This window comes from Bos mutus, chromosome 5, assembly GCF_027580195.1.
Source record: "Bos mutus isolate GX-2022 chromosome 5, NWIPB_WYAK_1.1, whole genome shotgun sequence".
In the NCBI taxonomy this organism is placed as follows: domain Eukaryota; kingdom Metazoa; phylum Chordata; class Mammalia; order Artiodactyla; family Bovidae; genus Bos; species Bos mutus.
The window spans coordinates 43,436,411-43,459,058 of record NC_091621.1 but is presented as its reverse complement, the minus strand read 5'-3'; the positions used below and the strand labels follow the sequence as shown (position 1 = coordinate 43,459,058).

At 40.2% G+C, this 22,648-nt stretch overlaps 2 protein-coding genes and 1 pseudogene across 2 annotated transcripts; 1 reads left to right on the top strand and 2 right to left on the bottom strand.

Annotated features, from left to right (window-relative positions):
* Window positions 1-430: 430 nt before the first annotated feature.
* Window positions 431-11,884, bottom strand: TMT1A (thiol methyltransferase 1A). The gene is made up of 2 exons (XM_070370779.1): window positions 11,104-11,884; window positions 431-1,767 (listed from the first exon to the last, which is right to left on the bottom strand). Exons 1-2 carry the CDS (start codon window positions 11,599-11,601, stop codon window positions 1,531-1,533), a joined length of 735 nt encoding a protein of 244 aa, XP_070226880.1. The 5' UTR covers window positions 11,602-11,884; the 3' UTR covers window positions 431-1,530.
* LOC138987929 (thymosin beta-10 pseudogene) lies at window positions 1,775-4,736 on the top strand (annotated as a pseudogene).
* Window positions 11,885-14,853: 2,969 nt separating the features above from the next.
* Window positions 14,854-16,357, bottom strand: LOC102269992 (outer kinetochore KNL1 complex subunit ZWINT-like). The gene has a single exon (XM_070369981.1). It carries the CDS (start codon window positions 16,324-16,326, stop codon window positions 15,466-15,468), a length of 861 nt encoding a protein of 286 aa, XP_070226082.1. The 5' UTR covers window positions 16,327-16,357; the 3' UTR covers window positions 14,854-15,465.
* Window positions 16,358-22,648: the final 6,291 nt, after the last annotated feature.

Below are 22,648 nucleotides of genomic sequence, written 5' to 3'. Positions count from 1 at the left end.
ATTAGGTGTTTAGCTAATTAATTAGGTGTTAACAGTTGTTAACTGTTTTCATGCACGAGAGAACAGTAAACTTCCTTTCTTTCTGCTCTATGGATTTCACAAAGGGACTTTTTGGACTTGAACTTTTCAAAACCCATTCAGACCCTTCCAAAATTGCCTTTTATTTTTACTTTTTGGCCATGCTACATGGCATATGTGATCTTAGTTTCCTGACCAGGGACTGAACCAGCATCCTCTGTCATTTGAAGTGCAAGTCTTAACCATTGGACAACCAGGAAAGTCCCCAAATTGCTTTTTCTGAAATCTGCTAGCTGTATTTAGTTATTTGGCTGTAGAAGGAAAAATCTGTACTTTCAAATAGCTTAATTTTCCACCATGAAGGAAAGCCCTCCCAGAGATGCTAAGAAAAATGAAAGTAAGCCAGCAAAGATATAAATCATTCATTTTATTTCCATTCCTAAATTATATGTGAATTTATTGATTTGATATTTAAAATAGTCCTTTTGCAAAATCATCTCAGAAAACATACTAAATTTATTAAAATGCATACAAACTTTTGCTGAAAATTCTAAATCCTCTAACTGATTAACTTGTTTTCAATGCACTTGTGATGATTTCCCAAGGTTTCTGTGGTTACAAGGAACAAAGAAATCATCTTGGGACCAGAGTAGAAATTTGATTAGAATAATCCAAACAATATTTGTCTACCTCTTTACAGACTCACAGGTTGCCTATTTTGAGGGGGCTCTTACAAAGTGTACCCAAGCTTTCAGTGTTTCCCTCATTACAGTGGGCATTTTCTTTGCTTACAGTTTAAAACATTCAGCCAAGAACATGCTAGATAATAGGCAAAGTGAACCCAAGAACTTTGCTTCATGAAGTTTTATGGATATACTAAAGTGTATTGTACAATCTTCCTTGTAAGAATTAAAGACTGGAATGCAGGAGAACAAACTCTGGTGGAATACTGGAATAAAAAACATAACAGAGCTGGGCAGAATCAGGTGTGGCATCCTGGTACATTAACTTTGAAAGCCAGCCCATTGATACTAAGAACAGCAAGTAGATTCAGATTCCTTTAAAAAAAAAAAAAAAAAAATCTGTGCTTAGTATTTCTTTATTCAGTTTGTGAATTATTAAGATCTTTTGCATCTCCCTTTTCAAAATCTTCTTCTGTGTGATTTAATTTTTATTAGCATCAGCCTCATAGAAATGGTGAAATTAAAATCTGTTGGGTCATAATTTAAATAAGACAAATTGTGAAGTTCTGGAATAAAATAAGATCTGAGGATAATGGTGGAATTTAATTATGGAAGCCCACTGTTTCTTTCAAGAGAGAGTTCAAAGTTGTTTTGTTTTTGATTCTTGGGAGATGATAGAAAATGGCTAACTAGGTTATAACATAAACTTTGAGGGATGAAATGCAAATTTACTCAAAAAAGGGAGTTCCCATCTTCCAGTTACTATTTTAAGTGTGAAGCCAAAACCTTAAATTATTTGAGCCCTTTGGGTCTCAGCTCCCTGCTTCCACTATTTCACAGCATATCCATAGATGTGAGGGCGCACTAGCTCCCAGGACAGAGGGGCCTGTAAGTGCTGCAGCTTCAGCTTGGAGAAGCGGGCCTTCTCCAGGGCCTTCCAGCTCTCTCTGGTCAGGTTGCATCCATCAAACAGTAGGTACCAGACGGGATCCAGGACCTGTTGCCAGAAGTAATTCCAGGTGGAAGGCTTATCTGCTACATGCTCCATGAAATAAAAAGCTCCTCCCTGAGAAAGAAAAGGAGGAAAGAAAACCACACCAAGAATTTTAGTTTGGGACAAACAATTCGATAAGATGTTTAAATGTCAGATTTCAGTGGCCCCAGAGGTCCACTTCACGAGAAGACATGGAGAAATCCAAACTTACTACGATACCATTGTGGTTAATAGTGTCATCTTCTGTCAGATTGTATACAGAGCTGCCAGTCTATATTGTCTGTTCATAAAAGTAATACATAATGATAGCTAAATTTAAAGCAATTTAAAGCATTCAAGGCCTATTCTTAATGCCTGTCACATGCATGCTTGTGTGCTCAGTCACTTCCAACTCTGTGACACCATGGACTGTAGTCCACCAGGCTCCTCTGTCCATGGGATTCTTCAGACAAGAATACGAGTGGGTTGCCATGCCCTCCTCCAGGGGATCTTCCCAATCCAGGGACTGAACCCATGTCTCTTGCATCTCCTGCATTGGCAGGTGGATTCTTTACCACTGAGCCACCTCAGAAGCCTGGTTGTCAAGCTGCCCTTTGGAAGAGTTGCCCCAGTTTGTATTCATACCAGCAATAGATGTGAGTGCCCATTTTCAATAAATGCTCATCTATATTTTTAAAAATCTATTTGATGTGTAATGTGGTATTTTTTATAACATGCATATCTTTAGTATTTTTAATTATAACATCTTTTACTAAACGTTATGTGTTGGAAAGATCCCCTGTAGAAAGGAATGGCAACCCACTCTAGTATTCTTGCCTAGAGAATTACATGGACAGAAGAGCCTGGTGGGCTGTACAGTCCATGGGGTCTTAAAGAGTCTGACACGACTGAGTGACTAACTCTTTGACTACTAATACTGGCTGTTTGGATTTCTGTTTTTCTGATTTGTCTGTTAATGTCCATTATCAGTTTTCTAATAGGCTATTGGCTTTTTTTTTTTTTTTTTACTGATTAGTAAGGGCTTTTCGGAGAAGGCAATGGCACCCCACTCCAGTACTCTTGCCTGGAAAATCCCATGGACGGAGGAGCCTGGTGGGCTGCAGCCCATGGGGTCGCTAAGAGTTGGATACGACTGAGTGACTTCCCTTTAACTTTTCACTTTCATGCATTGGAGAAGGAAATGGCAACCCACTCCAGTGTTCTTGCCTGGAGAATTCCAGGGACGGGGGAGCCTGGTGGGCTGCCGTCTATGGGGTCGCACAGAGTCGGACATGACTGAAGTGACTTAGCAGCAGTAAGGGCTTTTATTATAAACTACATACACTACAAACATTTCCCCCATTTTTTGTTTGCCTTTTAATTACAATTTTTTAATTTCTCTTTTTATTTAAAAATAGAAAAAAAAAAACCTTTAAATTCTTCTGAAAATTTTTCTTAGGCTCCACTTTGCAAGCCTGTGGGAGTCTGAAACCATACCAACCACTGTCTGAGGCTAAATAACCATGTCCTGTACTTTTGTACCATTATCATAGAATGAAAGTGATAGGATTAATTTCAGAAAATTAATCATCTAACAAATGAGAACATACTGTACAGCACAGGGAACTCTACTTAATGCACTGTGGTGACCTGAATGGGAAGGAAGTCCAAAAGGGATTCACTTTGCTGTATGGTAGAAACTAATGCAACATTGTAAAGCAACTAGACTTTAATAAAGATTAATTTTTAAAAGTAGGGAAAAAATAAAAGCACAAGTTTTTGGAAAAAAAAAAAACACACAACAAACAAAAACCACTAGGTCTCTTTGTCAGTGACACAAGTGGGAGCACTGGGACAGGAGACTTGAAGTGGAACTTCTCGGATTGTTTTAAGAAAATGGCAGACAAGCCCAACATGGGGAAATTAACAGCTTCGATAAGGCCAAGCTGAAGAAGACTGAGACGCAGAAGAACAGCCTTTCCACCAAAGAGATCATTGAGCAGGAGAAGCAAGCAAAGTGAAATTTCCTGTGAACCTGGAGGATTCTCCACCGCATCATCTTGGAGACCCTGTCTGTGAGGTGGAGGAAAGTCCACCTGCAAGATATACACTAGTGACAAGCTGCACTGTGAGATTAAACAATATGTGTCTAAATTATGAACAGGTTACTGAAGGAATCAAAAGAGAAATTAAAAATTTCCTAGAAACAAATGACAATGAAAATACAACTCAAAACCTATGGGATGCAGCAGAAGCAGTTCTAAGAGGGGAATTTATAGCAATACAGTCCTACCTCAAGAAACAAAAACATTGAATAGACAACCTAACTTTATACCTAAAACAACTGGGAAAAAGAAGAACAAAAAAAACCCCCAAATTAGCAGAAGGAAACAAATCATAAAGATCAGAGCAGAAATAAATGAAAAAGAAATGAAAGAAACAATCATAAAGATTAATAAAAATAAAAGCTGGTTCTCTGAGAAGATAAACAAAATTGACAAACCTTTTGCCAGACTCATCAAGAAAAAAGAGAGAAGAATCAAATCAACAAAATAAGAAATGAAAAAGGAGAGGTTACAACAGACAATGCAGAAATACAAAGGATTATAAGAGACTTCTGAGCAACTATATGGCATAACCTAAAATGGATAATCTGGAAGAAATGGGCAAATTCTTAGAAAAGTTCAATCTTCCAAGACTGAACCAGGAAGAATTAGAAATTATGAACAACCCAATTACAAGCACAGAAATCGAAACCGATCAAAATTTGCCAAAAAGCAAACCCGGGAGCAGATGGCTTCACAGGTGAATTCTGTCAAACGTTTAGAGAGGAGCTAATACCCATCCTTCTAAAACTCTTTCAAAAAGTTGCAGAGGAAGGAACACTTCCAAACTCATTCTACAAGGCCACCATCACCCTGATTCCAAAACCAGACAAAGACAACACACAAAAAGAAAACTACAGGCCAATATCACTGATAAACATAGATGCAAAAATCCTCAACAAAATTTTAGCAAACAGAATTCACCAATACATTAAAAAACTCATACACCATGATCAAGTTGGGTTTATTCCAGGGATGCAAGGATTCTTCAATATATGCAAATCAATGTGATACACCATATTAACAAATTGAAAGATAAAACCAGTAGAAACCTCAATAGAAAAAGCCTAATCTTCATGCCTATAGAAACTCTCAACTTTAGTAAAACTTTATTACACAAAAGCTCTGAGCGATCAAAATTCTTCTCCTCTGCAAGAATCCCATTTATGATTCAACAACAACCTTTCAGTATCAAACCCCAGTCTCAAAAAGATTCTTTATTGCCTAGTCATCAGGAACCTCTCTTACATTACAGCTTTTAAATAAAATAATATTTTGATTTCTATCTTCCTTAAAAAAAAAAAAAAAAAAAAAAAAAAAAAAAAAAAAAAAAAGCCTTTGACAAAATTCAGCACCCATTTATGATTTAAACTTAAAAAATGGGCATGGAAGGAACCTACAACATGGTAAAGGCAAACACAGCAAACATTATTCTCAGTGGTGAAAAACTGAAAGCATTCACCCAAAGATCAGGAACAAGACAAAGGTATCCACTCTCACCACCATTATTCAACATAATTTTGGAAGTCCTAGTTACAGCAATCAGAGAAGAAAAAGAAATAAAAGGAATCCAGATCAGAAAAGGAGAGTGCTCCCTGTTTGCAGATGACATGATACTATACATAGAAAACCCTAAAGATATTATTAGAAAATTACTAGAGCTAATCAGTGAATTTAGCAAAGTTGCAGGAGACAAAATCAATACACAGGAGTCACTTGCATTCCTGTATACAAACAATGAAAAATCAGAAAGAGAAATTAAGGAATCAGTCCCATTCACCATTGCAACAAAAAGAATAAAATATCTAGGAATAAACCTACCTAAGGAGACAAAATAACTGTATACAGAAAATTATAAGACACTGATGAAAGAAATCAAAGACAACTTAAACAGATGGAGAGATATTCCATGTTCCTGGGTAGGAAGACTCCATATTGTGAAAATGACTATACTACCAAATGCAATCTACAAATTCAGTGTAATCCCTATCAAATTACCAATGGCATTTGTCACAGAACTAGAACTAAAAATTTCACAATTCATATGGAAACACAAAAGACCCTAAATAGCCAAAGCAGTCTTGAGAAAGGAGAATGGAGCTGGAGGAATCAACCTTCCTGACTTCAGATTATACTACAAAGCTACAGTCATCAAGACAGTATGGTACTGGCACAAAAACAGAAATACAGACCAATGGAACAAGATAGAAAACCCAGAAATAAGCCCATGCAATATGGATACCTTATTTTTGACAGAAGAGTCAAGAATATCCAATGGGGCAAAGACACCTCTTCAGTAAGTGGTGCTAGGAAAACTGGACAGTTACACATAAAAGAATGAAATTAGGACACTTCCTAACACCATAAACAAAGATAAACTCAAAATGGATTAAAGACCTAAATGTAAGACCAGAAACTGTAAAACCCTTAGGAGGAAAACATAGGGAGAACACTTGATGACATAAAACAAGATCCTCTGTGACCCACCTCCTAGAGTAATGGAAATAAAAACAAAAGTAAACAAGTGGGACCTAGTTAAACTTAAAAACTTTTGCACACCAAAGAAACTATAAGCAAGGTGAACAGACAGCTCTCAGAATTGGAGAAAATAATAGCAAATGAAACAAGGGTTAATTTCCAAAATATACAAGCAGCTCATACAACTCGGTACCAGAAAAACAAACAACCCAATCAAAAAGTGGCAAAAAGACCTAAACAGACATTTCTGCAAAGAAGTCATACAGATGGCTAACAAACACGTGAAAAGATGCTCAACATCACTCATTATTAGAAAAATGCAAATCAAAACTACAATGAGATACCACCTCACATGAGTCAGAATGACCATCATCAAAAAGTCTACAAACAATAAATGCTGGAGAAGGTGTGGAGAAAAGGGAACCCTCTTGCATTTTTGGTGGGAATTTAAGTTGATACAGTCACTATGGAAGACAGTATGGAGAGTCGTTAAGAAACTAGGAATAAAACCACCATATGACCCAGTAATCCCACTCCTAGGCATGTACCCTGAGGAAACCAAAACTGAAAAAGACACATGTACCCCATTGTTCATTGTAGCACTATTTACAATAGCTAGAATGTGGAAGCAACCTAGATGTCCATCGACACATGAATGGATAAAGAAGTTGTGGTACATATACACAATGGAATATTACTCAGCCATAAAGAGGAACACATTTGAGTGAGTTCTAATGAGGTGGATGAACCTAGAGCCTATTAGAGTGAAGTAAGTCAGAAAGAGAAATACCATATATTAACACATATATACAGAATCTAGAAAGATGGTACTGAAGAATTTATTTGCAGGGCAGCAATGGAGAAACAGATATAGAGAGCAAATTTATGGACATGGGGAGAGGGGAGGAGAGGGTGATCTGTATGGAGAGAGTAATATGGAAACTTACATTACCATATATAAAATAGATAGCCAATGGGAATTTGCTGTATATCTCAGGAAACTCAAATAGGGGCTCTGTATCAATGTGGAGAGGTGGGATGGGGGGAGAGATGGGAGGGAGGTTCAAGAGGAAGTGGACATATGTATACCTATTGCTGATTCATGTTGAGATTTGACAGAAAACAAAATTCTATAAGCAGTTATCTTTCAACTAAAAAATATTATTTTTTAAAAAAAGACAAAGATACTGAGCCATCTAAAAGTGTTACTGAATTCATGATAATATTTTGTAATTTGATTTTTTTCCCCAATCAGTGGATACTGTATGTAAATAACTGTCAAATAGCAGTAACTGCTGGTTTCATCTAGGACAGTCCTGTAAATATAGATCAAGTCTGGACACAGTAGAGGGTACACATTATTAACGAGTCTTCAGAAGTTTTCTACTTAACCTACCTCTGGGGCGAGAAGGAGGAAAGGGACCAATGAGTACCTCCAAAACCCATTCTCCTTAGCCTCTTCTAGCTTCCCTAGTCTTAGCTGTTCAGGCAGAGTTTAGAGAGGGAGTTCCCCCTACTTGCCCCTCTGTGGGCAAGTACGAGACATGTGTTCAGGAATGGAAAACTTGAAATTTCCTGATGGAAAAAAATTTTTCCATGGAAGAGGACAGGAGAGAAGAGGAGACCCAGGTCTGAGGAGGTTGCTGATGCCCTCTGGGTTGCACAGGTTAGACTAGAGAGCCTGTTACCCTTTCAGGTGACTTGTGTAGCCAACTGGGCATGAAGATTTGGGATTAGAAGAGAGATCTGAGCTTGATACTTAGATTTGGAAACCATCTGTGTGTGTGGTAATTGAAAACTTTGGTGGTACATGAGATTACACAGGGGGTGTATATAAGCAAAATTAGAGCCAAAATAGAAACTCCAGTGTTTAAGAGATGGGCAGAGGAAGAATAGCCAGCAAAAATGGTAGAAATGTTGAAGTTGAAGCAATACAAAGCCCCAGTGATAAACACTGTGGTGCAGTGTTAAGAATATGTGCATTAAAGTCAGATCTGCTGGCTGCGTTGGAGAAGGCAATGGCACCCCACTCCAGTACTCTTGCCTGGAAAATCCCATGGACGGAGGAGCCTGGTAGGCTGCAGTCCATAGGGTCACTACGAGTCGGACACAACTGAGCGACTTCACTTTCACTTTTTAGTTTCATGGATTGGAGGAGGAAATGGCAACCCACTCCAGTATTCTTGCCTGGAGAATCCCAGGCATGGGGGAGCCTGGTGGGCTGCCATCTATGGGGTCGCACAAAGTCGGACACGACTGAAATAACTTAGCAGCAGCAGCTGACTGCGTAATATGGGGCAAGTTTCTTAACTTCTCTAGGTCTGTTTCCCCAGCCCAACATGAAGACAGTCCCTGCGTTAAGGACTGTGTGATGGGGTGAATGACAATGCAGGAAAGCCTCTGGTTCTATTCAGCAGTGAGTGGGTGCTTTGTAGGAGCTAAAGGAAGAATATGATCCCCTAAGAGCATTCTCAGTGCTTAAACCCAAGGTGATCATTATTTGCTTTGCAGAGGCGTTGTGAGATTAGTAACACATAAGCAAAATGTCTCTTAAATGTGCCCAGTTAATGCCCAGTCTTGGGACAGATGAACCCAGGATTTGAATGTTAGAATCAGACCTTTTTCAGTTACAGTTTTGATGTCGGCCTATTCTTGAGCCAAACACAGAATTACAGTCGGCCCTCAGTATCCTTGGCTTCAGTCAACAGATAAAAAATATTAGGAAAAAATCCAGAAAGTTCAAAAAAGGCCAAACTTGAACTTCCCACATGCTGGCAACTATTTATGTAGCATTTACTTTGTATTAGATATTAAAAAGTAATCTAGAGATGATTTAAGGTATGTGGGAGGTTATGTGTGGGTTATATGCAGATTCTATACCATTTTATGTAAGGGACTTGAGCTTGTATAGATTTTGGTATCTGTGGTGGGGGTAGGGAGTGACTCTCAGGGACAACTGTATATTATTGCCTCTAAACACTATCTTTAAGTCCATTTCTTCCTGAGGAACTTCCTCTGTTAGAAAATAAAACTGAGGTCTCCGGTGGTATCACCCTAAACATGGCCATCTCATCTGATCTCAGAAGCTAAGCAGGGTTGGGTCTGGTTGGTACTTGGATGGGAGAAAATAAAACTGGGGATTACAGACCATCTTTTCCCCCTAGAAGAGTAAATTCAAATGTTAAAATACTCATATTTTATGTATGTTCAGCTTTGTTTAGAATTGTTGTTCAGTTTCTCAGTCATGTCTGACTCTTTGCAACCCCATGAACTGCAGCACACCAAGCTTCTATTTAAAACTAGCTTTTAAGTAAACAATAAAGGTAATATGTGAAAATTACATACAGGTATAAAGAATTTCAAACTGTACGGAGAGGTATAAAATGAAAAGAAATTCTTTCCCCTCATCCAGTTCCCTTCCCAATTAACTTAAAGTGTTAAGTAAGGTAACCACTGTTAATCGTTACGTTTATAATTCCCATTAACATAAATACTTATATAAGTATATTCTATCCCCCACACAAATGGATTAGCACTCTACATAATATTCCGTTTTCATTACTTTTAAAATTAACACTGTCTCTTGAGGATGTTTTTCATTGACATAGGTAAAAATTTCTTGTTTTAACAGCTGCAAAGGAATCCTTTATACTATGTGACAATTTACTTAACAACTTCCCATTGATGGATGTTATTTCCAATTTATTATATTAAAAATACTGTAATGAATATTTTTACCTTTAAATGAGTTTTTGTGTATTTTTGCACAATAGCTATAGAATAAATTCCTGTTGGATGAAGATGTAAATTACTTGAAAATTTGATATTATTAAATTGCCCTCCAAAGAGGACAGTTCCTCCAGTTGGGTGTCCAGACCCCCAGACCCACCCACTTAAAAGTCTCTGACAGAATAGTAGATAAAAAGGGTCTTGCTTTAATTTCTTTTTAATTGAAGTATGGTTAATTATGGAGAAGGAAATGACAACCCACTCCAGTGTTCTTGCCTGGAGAATCCCAGGGACGGAGGAGCCTGGTGGGCTGCCGTGTATGGGGTTGCAGAGAGTCAGACACGACTGAAGCGACTTAGCAGGAACAGCAGCAGCATGGTTGATTATAATATTAGTTTCAGGTGTACAACAAGTGATTCAAAATTTTTATAGTTTATACTCCATTTAAAGTTATTACAAAATAATGACTACACTGTGCTGTAGAATATATCCTTGTTGCCTATTTATTTTACACATCCTAGTTTGTATCTCTTAATCCCATACCACTCTTGCTCCTCCCTTTTTTCCTCTCCCAGGTGGTAACCACTAGTTTGTTCTGTATATCTATGAATTTATTTCTGTTTTATTATATTCATTTGTTTTATTTTCAAGATTCCACTATAAAATATCATGCTTTAATTTGTTCTTTAATTACAAGACTAGATATTTAAATCATATATTGGCTATTTTTATTTATATTTCTGTTCCTGTGCTTTGCTTTTTTTTCCCTCTTTTTAAAAATAATTTAAGAATCCTGTTGATCTTATTGATTTGTAACACCTTTATGAAGGAAGTTAACTCATTATCGTCCTTGGTAAATATTTTTTACAAAATATTTTTGTACTTCAAATTTATTTATGGTCATTTTCCCTGCAGGAGTTCTAACATTTTTTTTTTTATTCATGTACTATCAATCTTTTCCTTCATAGCTTCTGCACTCGAATATTTTTAAAAAATTCAACAGTATTTTTTCTAGTAGCTTTACTTTTATGTTAGGGTGTTTGATCTACTGAAATTGGGAGGACTGCCCGTGGTGATGTGCTTGCCACTAAGCAGCCCTCCTCATGCCCGCACTCACCGGCCTCAGCACTCGGCACACTTCCTGGAGGATCTGCTCCTGGTTCTTCACGGAGCAGAGCACCAGGGTGCAGACCACCACATCCATGGAGCCTGAGGCCACCTGGTGCATGTTCTCCCCGGCAGCCACTATGAAGCGCTCAAACTGCAGGTGTCGGTTCTGGGCAATGCTCTTGATCAAGAACTTCTCAAAGCTGGGGTTGGGATCAACACAGGTCACCTGGCATCCAGAGGGGTAGAACTTGAAGTTGGCCCCCGTGCCACAGCCCAGCTCCAGCAAGGAGAGCTTCCCAGAGGGGCCCGTGAACTCCCGCAGGTTGCTGAAGAGCTCCTGCTTTTTGCTCTCCATCTGTTTATTGTACATCACAGTGAACCTTGCCAGGAAGTAAGGGAACCACTGTTTGCATATCCAGTTCCACAAGCCCAGAAAGTCCAGCAGGTACATGGGAAATGCCAGGATGCAGACAGCCAGCCGGAGGATAAAAATGGTGAGCGCCATCACTCAGAAGAGAAGAAAACAGGCCAGCAGTCAAAGAGCTGACTCCTTTAATTGCAGGAAGTAGGTTTCTGGTCACACTCCAGAGCCAATCAGCTGCAGAGGAAAGAAGAACTGGCTGTGCTGGAAATACACAGCTGAAGTCAGATCTCAGGCAAGAGACCCATTTTATCCCGTTAATAGATGTTTGGCAGAAATTGCCTCATGGCTTATTTTTCATGAAGTGAAATGAGAAGGTTCCCAGCTTTTCCTTAGAAGGAAAGCTGATTACAGCCCCTTATTCCTGCTTGGAGACTACTGCTGCAGTTTTAAATGCAGAGTGTACTCACAGCTTCTGTTCTCCAGTCTCCTAAGAAAACAATCTGTGGGTGGAGCCTGGTTAAAACACACCAGAAGGCCGTTGGTAAACCCGATTTATTACTCTGTGCCCCGTCCTACTTCTGTTCCATCCTTCCCACCTCTGCCTCATTTTTTTTAAAAAAGAAGTGAAAGCACATGCCTGTCTGGTCACAGCAAGAGTTTTCCCTTTTGCATTCTAGGCAGAGGTTCTTAGATGTTCATAACTGCACAGTGGGATTATTTTTAAGTCACTGTTTTGGGCTGCCCATTTTTAAAGGGCAAGTTTCACCTTCAAACTGTGCCAAATTACTACATTACTGAATTAACTTACCAGAATGGGCAATGGCACCCCACTCCAGTACTTTTGCCTGGAAAATCCCATGGATGGAGGAGCCTGGTAGGCTGCAGTCTGTGGGGTCGCTAAGAGTCAGACACGACTGAGCGACTTCACTTTCGCTTTCACTTTTCACTTTCATGCATTGGAGAAGGAAATGGCAACCCACTCCAGTGTTCTTGCCTGGAGAATCCCAGGGATGGGGGAGCCTGGTGGGCTGCTGTCTATGGGGTCGCACAGAGTCGGACACGACTGAATTAACTTACATAAAAATAGTCCCCAGAATATTCACTTTTGGGAACTTAAAGTGTTAAGAAAATATTTTCAGAAACCTGGGCCTTAGGGTGTTCAGGAAACATAGAAATGCTCAAAAATAATGGTAATGTTTACTTTTTAAAACCATGTGATGGACACAGGGAGTGTTTTGTTTCATTATATGTTATACCCAATACGTATTTTATAAATATGTGCTCCATCTTAACAGCTTTCTTGAGGTAGAATTAACATAAAATAAACTACACATATTTAAGCTGTATCATTTGGTTAAATTCTGGCACATGTACACACACATGAAATCACTGCTTCAGTCAAGGTAATGAATATATCAGTCATACTCCCTGCCTCCCAAATACCTCTTGCCCCTTTGTGATCCCTCTTTCCTGCCCTCCGTATTCCCAGGCCACCACTGATCTATTTTCTGTCACTGGAGTTAGTTTGCCTTTCCTATAGTTGGGCTTACAAGAATCCGCCTGCAATGCAGAAGACCCCAGTTCAATTCCTGGTTGATTCCTGGGTCAGGATGATCCTCTGGAGAAAGGATAGAGTACCCACTCCAGTATTCTTGGGTTTCCCTAGTGGCTCAGATGGTAAAGAATCTGCCTGCAATGTGGGAGACCTGGGTTTGATCCCTCGGTTGGGAAGATCCCCTGGAGGAGGATGGCAACCCACTCCAGGATTCTTGCCTGGAGAATCTCCATGGACAGAGGTCTTGGCAGGCTACAGTCCATGGGGTCACAAAGAGTTGGACATGACAGAGTGACTAAGCCCATACACATACATCCTATGATTTTATGTTAATTGGAATCATACAATATCTACTTTTATTGTCTGATTTCTTTCATCCAGCATAATTAAGAGTCATTCATACTGTTGTATGTATCCATTGATTTTCCACTGAGTAGTATTCTATTGTATGGATCTATAACAGTTTGTTTATCTACTCTCCTGAATTTGATGGATATTTGAGTTGTTAACAGTTTTCATGGCTTATTACAGTAGCTTATTACAAATGAAGCTACTATGGGGACTTTTCCAGTGGTCCAGTGGTTAAGAACCCTCCTTGCAATGCAGGGGACTCAGGTTTGATCCCTGGTTGGGAAACTAAGATCCCACATGCTGCATAGCATCTAAGCCCCTGAAAGGTTGTTGCTGAGCCATGAAAAATGATGGGATTCTTGGCCTCTCTAGGAGAGGAGTTCAATCTGGGGCCAGTGACAAGGCTTGATTGCTTGAAAACTTGTAATAAAGTTTTATTAAAGTATAGAAGAGATAGAGAAAGCTTCTGACATAGACATCAGAAGGGGGCAGAAAGAGTGCCCCCCTACTAGTGTTTAGCTAGATGTTATATAGCTACTGCTGCTGCTGCTAAGTCACTTCAGTCGTGTGTGACTCTGTGTTACACCATAGACGGCAGCCCACCAGGCTCCCCCGTCCCTGGGATTCTCCAGGCAAGAACACTGGAGGGGGTTGCCATTTCCTTCTCCAATGCATGAAAGTGAAGTCACTCAGTCGTGTCTGACCCTTAGCGACCCCATGGACTGCAGCCTACCGAGCTCCTCTGTCCATGGGATTTTCCAGGCAAGAGTACTGGAGTGGGTTGCCATTGTATAGCTACTAGCAGTCTGCTAATTAGAGAAAGGAAATGTCTCAAAGCTCAGAGACTGGTACTAGGCCCCTCACGCACAACATGCATTTTGAAATAACATTGGCACAAGGTGAGATGTCCCAGGCCATAAAATGATTGACATGTATTTTGAAGAGAGGCAGGTTTCCAAGCAAATACAGTCTCATTAATGTAGCTTAAGAGAACATTTGCATGAGTAAAGCATACTGGTTTGTCAAAGTCTGTTCTTTTTTTTTTTTTTTTTTTTTAATTTTTTAAATTTTTATTTTATTTTTAAACTTTACAATATTGTATTGGTTCTGTCATATATTGAAACGACAGTTCTAAAAGACATTCTTTTAAAAAATCAACATAAAAAAAAAAAAAAAAAAAATCAACATGAAACATTAAAGAAATCACATTCAAGGCTACAACTGCTTCCGTCACTAAATTTCAAAGTTTTTATTATAGATTTGACATTTTATGACTAAATTAGAATAAACCTAGAAAGATTATCCTCTCACATAGAGTAAAAAATTTGAAAATTATTTTTCTAAGAAACTCATGAATCAAAGAAATAATTTTAATAGAAAATTCTATGAATTGAATGATTGTGAAAATACTAATAGGAAGCCAGAAGAAAATAACTTTAAATGTTTATTTGAGAAAACAAATAAAGGTCCAAATACACAAGTTTATTACCTGATAAAAAGTTTACCAAAAAAAAAAAACATATTCTTGACCTAAAAACAGAAGCCAGAAAATGATCAAGATACTACTACAAATCAATGAACCAGAACAAAACATACAACAGAGAATCACAAAAGGCAGTCTTTCAGCATTCAAATATTTGAAGATGAATGACAATCCGAAAGGATGAGTCAAGGAAAAAAAAACAGTAGAACACAAAAAATGTATCAGGAATATAACATTAGGACATCCTAGAATAGGCTACAGATCAGGGATGTAATCACTTCCTCAAACACAGTAGTGATCCCACTGTTCATACATTCAGTGAGACACATAGAGGAATGGAGAATGAAAGCAACAAACAAAAATATAGAAACACAAACATACCAGCACAAATAGAAATACCAACGCACATATCATAGACCAATATAGAGGTTGGGGGGGCGGGTCTCTATACTTTTTCACTATTGCTCTTTATTACTGTTTCAGTTTGCAACCCTGTTGTCACACACGCTGAAATCATCCTATTGACTTGTTCATTATCATTATGCTCCAAGTGGCCAGTGACTAGTCAGTTAAGTCCACTTCTGCAACTTCAGTTCATAGCAAATCAGGGCCTGCTCTAGGATTCTTCCTTATGTTGCTGTCTGCCAGGAAGCCATGGTAAGCCTGCATCTCCAACAGGCTGTGGGTTGTCAGCCTCTCTTCCCATGGTGTCCTGAGTGTTCTGTTCCTGGGGCTGGGTCACCTGCTGGAGCTTATCCTTAGGAAGATCCAACTCCTGTGGTATCTCTGCCTCTGCCTCATTGAATAGCTGCTTACCCTGCAGGGTGTATAGCAGCTGGAGGAAGGTCTGGTGCCTCTGCCGCTTGTCCTTCTCCTGCCCTGCCTGCTGCTTCAGGGTTCCAAGTTCCTGATATAGTCGTTGAAGTTCCTGTTGAGCTCCTGTCTGACGCTCCCTCACTTCTGACGAAGCCTCTGCCAGATTCTGCAAATGCTTCTCCTGTTCCAGCTGCCACTGCTTCTGGGCTATTCTGAGTTTTTCCATGGCCATTTGCTTCTTGGCCTGGAGCTGTTTAAGGGCCTCCTGGAGCTGTGCCTGCTTTATTTGGGCCTCCTCCACCTTGGGCAGTGCCTCGGTCAGGGAATTTGTGATAACCTCCACATGCTCTTGATATGTGGCCTTCAGCTCTTTCCATTGCTCTTTGGCTTCAAGTGCCTTCTGCCGGCTTGTGTCTTCAGAAGCCAAGGGGTTCTGGTCCTGGGCAGTGCCTTCCTGAACCAAGAAATTCTGCAGGAAGTCTACTACTTGAAGCTGGCTGCAAAGGAGCTTGTCTTTCTTCCGAGAGTCCATCACAAACTCAGCCAGGATCTGGGCAGGCAGTTCAGCTTCCTCCTGAAAACCAACAGGCTCCAGGATGTCTGCTACCTTGGCCAGGACCTCTCGGGCTGCAGTCTCCACTTCAGACTCTGCAGCCCCCATTTTGCTCCAGGCTGCGCTCCAGCTCTACTCTGGGACTCCAAAGTCTGTTCTTAATCTTAGGTGGAACTAACTTGAAGACAGAGTCTAGGGTAAATACATAGTTCATTAACATAGCTTAAGACAGACATTTCCATAAGAAAAATACATTGGTTAGCTCAAGGTTTGAGAAAAGTTAAGTTCAGGTGGAATCAGGTGTCATCATGGCAACACAGATCTTAAAAGAAACCTCTTTTTAAATTTATATAGAGAAGGGGAGAGCTTCCCTCATAGCTCAGTTGGTAAATCATCTGCCTGCAGTGCAGGAGACCTGAGTTCAATTCCTGGGTCAGGAAGATCCCCTGGAGAAGGAAGTGGCAACCCACTCCAGTATTCCTGCCTGGAGAATCCCATGGACAGAGGAGCCTGGCAGGCTGAAGCCCATGGGGTTGCAAGAGTCAGACACTGTTGTAGCCATGCATTCCGGGAAACAAACTCACTCAGAAGGACAATGCAGATAGTGGAGTGCAGTTTATTACACCGGCGGGCCCAAGGCGGAGTTTCCTCTTAGCCAAGGACCCCGACCAGTTTTTGTGAAAACCTTATATATCCTAAGTGTACTTGCTCAAACCCACCTCCCCAAATTTCTTGAAACTAGTCTGGACAAGGTAAAAGATATGATCAAAGTTAACCCATGATTCATGTGTCACAAGACTAGATGAACAGTGGATATTTATCAATAGGACTGTGGTCATATTCTGATAAACATAATGGAATTTACCACTTTGATCTATTACAGAGATAATTAGCATATTCTTTTAGGCAACAGAGAGTCCAAGTACAAGTCCTGAGGCTCTTTTATCAGGGAGTGGGGGCGGGGTCTGGTTTTCCATTGGTATGCCACTTCTATAGACACTGGGAACAAAGTTCAGAGTCTACTGGGAGAGTGACCAAGCTTGTAGCCTAATGTTCTCAGCCTGGCCTAAGATGGAGTCCAGCTCTGTCTGTTTCCTCCTTCAACACGACTTAGTGACTATACCACCACCACCACCAGAGAAGGGGATAAAAACACTAACACTTATAGTTTGTTTCCTCCTGCTGCTTAAGAGAGAGAGAAAAAATGTCTGATACTTGCAGCCTGTTTCTTCCGTTTGGAGACCCCTAGCCTTCCTGTCTGGTACCCTCTCACCCCCACACCACAGCTACTGAACCTGAGTGCTCTGGAACCCACAGGTCACAACTAGAGAGTCCGTGCGCCTCAATGAAAGATCCCAAATGATGCAACAAAGATCCTGCATGCCACAACTAAGACCCAATGTGGTCAAACATATTTTTTTTAAAGTTAAGCTACTGTGAACATTAGTGTACAAGCCTTTGTATGGACATATGCTTCCATTTCTCATGGATAAATTTCTTTAATAGAATGTAAGTGTCACATGGTAGGTATATGTTTACCTCTTAAAGAAAAATGCCAAACTGTTTTCCAGGCTGATTGTACCACCAGCAAGTGTATGAGAGATTTAGTCGCTCCACATCCTCACCAACACTTGGTGTGGCCGTCCTTCTAATTGTAGGCATCCTCAAATGTATCTAGTGGTCCCTCACTGTTGTTTTAACTTGCATCTCCCAGATGATCAATGATGTCAAGCATCTTTCGATGAGCTTATTCGCCATCCATGTATCTTGTTCAGAGTGTCTGTTCAAATCTTTTGAACATTTTATTTTTTATTATTGCTTTTTTGGCCATGCTAAATGGAATGCAGGCTCTTAGTTCCCCAGCTAGGGGTTGAGGCTGCACCCCCTGCAGTGGAAGTGCAGCATCCTAACCACTGGCCTGCCAAGGAATCCCCTGAACATGTTTAAATTGGGTTATTTTCTTATTATGTGTTGAGACTTCTTGTATCAAATCATGTATGTATCAAATATGTGATTGGCAAATGTTTTCCTACTCTGCGGCTTGTGTTTTTAATGGTATTTTCAGAAGTGCAGAAATTTCTTTCTTGTGGCATCCTTGTCTGGTTTTGGTATCAGAATAATGCTGTCCTTGTGAAATGAGTTTGGAAGCATTTCTTCCCCTTCTATTTCTCAGAAGAGTTAGAGAATTCTTGGTATTAATACTTTGCATATTTGATAGAGTTCAGTAGTGAAGTCCTCTAGTCCTAGACTTTTATTTGTTGGATAATTTTTGATTACTGATTTAATCTCTTTACTAGTAATCTGTCTGGAGAAGGCAATGGCAACCCACTCCAGTACTCTTGCCTGGAAAATCCCATGGACGGAGGAGCCTGGTAGGCTTCAGTTTATGGTGTCATGAAAAGTCGGACACGACTGAGTGACTTCACTTTCAGTTTTCATTTTCATGCATTGGAGAAGGAAATGGCAACCCACTCCAGTGTTCTTCCCTGGAGAATCCCGGGGACAACGGAGCCTGGTGGGCTGCCGTCTCTGGGGTCGCACAGAATTGAGCAACTTAGCAGCAGCAGCAGTAATCTGTCTCGTAACCTTCTAGTAATATACACCAAGGCTGTATATTGTCACCCTGCTTAATAACTTATATGCAGAGTACATCTTGAGAATGCCAGGTTGGATCAATCACAAACATAATATCAATAACCTCAGATATTCAAATGATACCATTCTAATGGCAGAAAATGAAGAGGAACTAAAGAGCCTCTCCATGAAAGTGAAAAATGAGAGTGAAAAAGCTGGCTTAAAACTCATCATTCAAAAAACTAAGGTCATGGCCTCTGGTTCCATCACCTCATTGCAAATAGAAGGGGAAAAAGTGGAAGCAGTGACAAATTTTATTTTCTTGAGCCCCTAAATCACTGCAGATGGTGACTGCAGCCATAAAAGACGCTTGCTCCTTGAAAAGAAAGCTATGACAAACCTATACAGCATATTAAAAAGCAGAGACTTTTTTTTTTTTTTGTCACTAAACATCCATCTAGTCAAAGCTGTGGTTTTCCTGTAGTCAAGTATGAATGTGAGAATTGGACTATAAAGTAGGCTGAGCATCAAAGAATTGATGCTTATGAATTGTGGAGCTGGAGAAGACTCTTGAAAGTTCCTTGGACTGCAGTGGGATCAAACTAGTCAGTCCTATAAGAAATCAACCCTGGGTATTCAGTGGAAGGATTCATGCTAAAGCTCCAATCCTTTGGCCACCTGATGTGCAGAACTGACTTGCTGAAAAAGACCCTGATGCTGGGAAAGATTGAAGGCAAAAGAAGTCTGTGGCAGAGGATGAGATGGTTAGCTAGCAACACTGACTCAAAGGACATGAATTTGAGCAAACTCTGGGATATAGTAAACGACAGGGGAGCCTGACGTGCCACAGGCCATGGGGTCTCAAAGAATCATACACAACTTAACAACTGAACAACAGTAAAGTATCTGTTCAGATTTTTTATTTCTTCATGATTCAGTCTTGGTAGGTGGTATGTTTCTAGGAATTTATTCATTTCTACGTTATTAACCAGTTTGTTGGCTCAAAGTAGTGTCATATAGTTCTTTGTATTTCCATGGTGCCAATTGTTAAGTCTTCTCTTGCATTTCTGATTTTGTTTATTTGGGTCCTCTCTTTTTTCTTAATGAGTGTAGCTAAAGTTTTGTCTATTAAATCTTTAAAAAAAAAAAAACTACTTAGTTTCATTGATGTTTTCTATTGTCTTTTTAGTCTCTGTTTTATTTATTTCCAGTCTGATCTTTATTATTTACAAAGACCTCCTATTAGGTAGTTAGAATAGGAAACAGGAGTCCAGAATGGCGGTGGCTAAAAGACAAGGGAAAAGCCCACGAAAATAGAACAAAGGAAGGTCCAAGGATCAGAGTGAGGACCTCAGGTAGAACAAACAGCACTCCTGGCTAGCCCAATTTACACAGGGCAGGCCCAGGGGGGAGAACAAAACATACAAGAGCCAAAGGGCCGGGCCCTCTCTTCTCTTCGTCTCTTTCAGTAGGCATGCCCTCACGCCTCGAGGATATATTTTGCAAGTAAAACTGAGCTGTAACACAGAGCTGTAACACTGATCTGTCTAAGAGCTATAACATGGTCGGTCCGAGAGCTATAACACAATCTGAGAGCTGTGACATGCAGAGGGCTTTAAGTCCCTCGCTTCAAATATTTGTTGAGACGAGACAGAACCAAGGAGATTACACTCCTCTGGCACTCTCTAATGCTAACTTTGATCTTATTTGTACTTCTTTTTTTAGTTTCTTGAGGTATAAAATTAAGCTATAAGAAATTTTTCTTGTTTCTTGAGGTAGGCATCTATCATTTTAAACTTGCCTCTTAGAATTGCTTTTGCTACATCCTATAAGTTTTCGGTCAGTTCAGTTCCGTCGCTCAGTTTGTCCGACTATTTGTGACCCCATGAATCACAGCATGCCAGGCCTCCCTGTCCATCACCAACTCCCGGAGTTCACTCAAACTCAGGTCCATTGAGTCAGTGATGCCATCCAGCCATCTCATCCTCTGTCGTCCCCTTCTGCTCCTGCCCCCCATCTCTCCCAGCATCAGGGTCTTTTCAAATGAGTCAACTCTTCGCATAAGGTGGCCAAAGTATTGGAGTTTCAGCTTTAGCATCGGTCCTTCCAGTGAACACCCAGGACTGATCTCCTTTACAATGGACTGGGTGGATCTCCTTGCAGTCCAAGGCACTCTCAAGAGTCTTCTCCAACACCACAGTTCAAAAGCATCAATTCTTCGGCGCTCAGCTTTCTTCACAGTCCAACTCTTACATCCATACATGACCGCTGGAAAAACCATAGCCTTGACTAGACGGACCTTTGTTGGCAAAGTAATATCTCTGCTTTTCAATATACTATCTAGGTTGGTCATAACTTTCCTTCCAAGGAGTAAGAGTCTTTTAAATTTCATGGCTGCAATCACCATCTGCAGTGATTTTGGAGCCCCCAAAAATAAAGTCTGACACTGTTTCCACTGTTTCCCCATCTATTTCCCGTGAAGTGATGGGACCAGATGCCATGATCTTAGTTTTCTGAATGTTGAGCTTTAAGCCAACTTTTTCATTCTCCTCTTTCATTTTCATCAAGAGACTCTTTAGTTCCTCTTCACTTTCTGCCATAAGGGTGGTGTCATCTGCATATCTGAGGTTATTGATATTTCTCCTGGCAATCTTGATTCCAGCTTGTGCTTCTTCCAGCCAGGATTTCTCATGATGTACTCTGCATATAAGTTAAAAAAGCAGGGTGGCAATATCCAGCTTTGATGTACTCCTTTTCCTATTTGGAACCAGTCTGTTGTTCCACGTCCAGTTCTAACTGTTGCTTCCTGACCTGCATATAGGTTTCTCAAGAGGCAGGTCAGGTGGTCTGGTATTCTCATCTCTTTCAGAATTTTCCACAGTTTATTGTGATCCACACAGTCAAAGGCTTTGGCATAGGCAATAAAGCGGAAATACATGTTTTTCTGGAACTCTCTTGCTTTTTCCACGATCCAGCAGATGTTGGCAATTTGATCTCTGGTTTCTCTGCCTTTTCTAAAACCAGCTTGAACATCAGGAAGTTCATGGTTCATGTACTGCTGAAGCCTGGCTTGGAGAATTTTGAGCATTACTTTACTAGCATGTGAGATGAGTGTAATTGTGCCGTAGTTTGAGCACTCTTTGGCATTGCCTTCTTTGGGATTGAAATGAAAACTGCCCTTTTCCAGTCCTGTGGCCACTGCTGAGTTTTCCAAACTTGCTGGCATATTGAGTGCAGCACTTTGGCAGCATCATCTTTCAGGATTTGAAATAGCTCAACTGGAATTCCATCACCTCCTCTAGCTTTGTTCGTAGTGATGCTTTCTAAGGCCCACTTAACTTCACATCCCAGGATGTCTGGCTCTAGGTCAGTGATCACACCATCGTGATTATCTGGGTCGTGAAGCTCTTTTCTGTACAGTTCTTCTGTGTATTCTCGCCACCTCTTCTTAATATCTTCTGCTTCTGTTAGGTCCATACCATTTCTGTCCTTTATCGAGCCCATCTTTGCATGAAATGTTCCCTTGGTATCTCTAATTTTCTTGAAGAGATCTCTAGTCTTTCCCATTCTGTTGTTTTCCTCTATTTCTTTGCATTGATCTCTGGGGAAGGCTTTCTTATCTCTCCTTGCTATTCTTTGGAACTCTGCATTCAGATGTTTATATCTTTCCTTTTCTCCTTTGCTTTTCGCTTCTCTTCTTTTCACAGCTATTTGTAAGGCCTCCCCAGACAGCCATTTTGCTTTTTTGCGTTTCTTTTCCATGGGGATGGTCTTGATCCCTGTCTCCTGTACAATGTCACGAACCTCATTCCATAGTTCATCAGGCACTCTGTCTATCAAGTCTAGTCCCTTAAAT

Excerpts from the sequence above, each read along its gene's own strand:
- LOC102269992 (XM_070369981.1), bottom strand. The coding sequence starts at position 16,326 with ATGGGGGCTGCAGAGTCTGAAGTGGAGACTGCAGCCCGAGAGGTCCTG.
- TMT1A (XM_070370779.1), bottom strand. The coding sequence starts at position 11,601 with ATGGCGCTCACCATTTTTATCCTCCGGCTGGCTGTCTGCATCCTGGCA. Across the intron at positions 1,768-11,103 it reads TGTGCCGAGTGCTGAGGCCG|GGAGGAGCTTTTTATTTCAT; the intron begins GTGAGTGCGGGC and ends TTTCTTTCTCAG.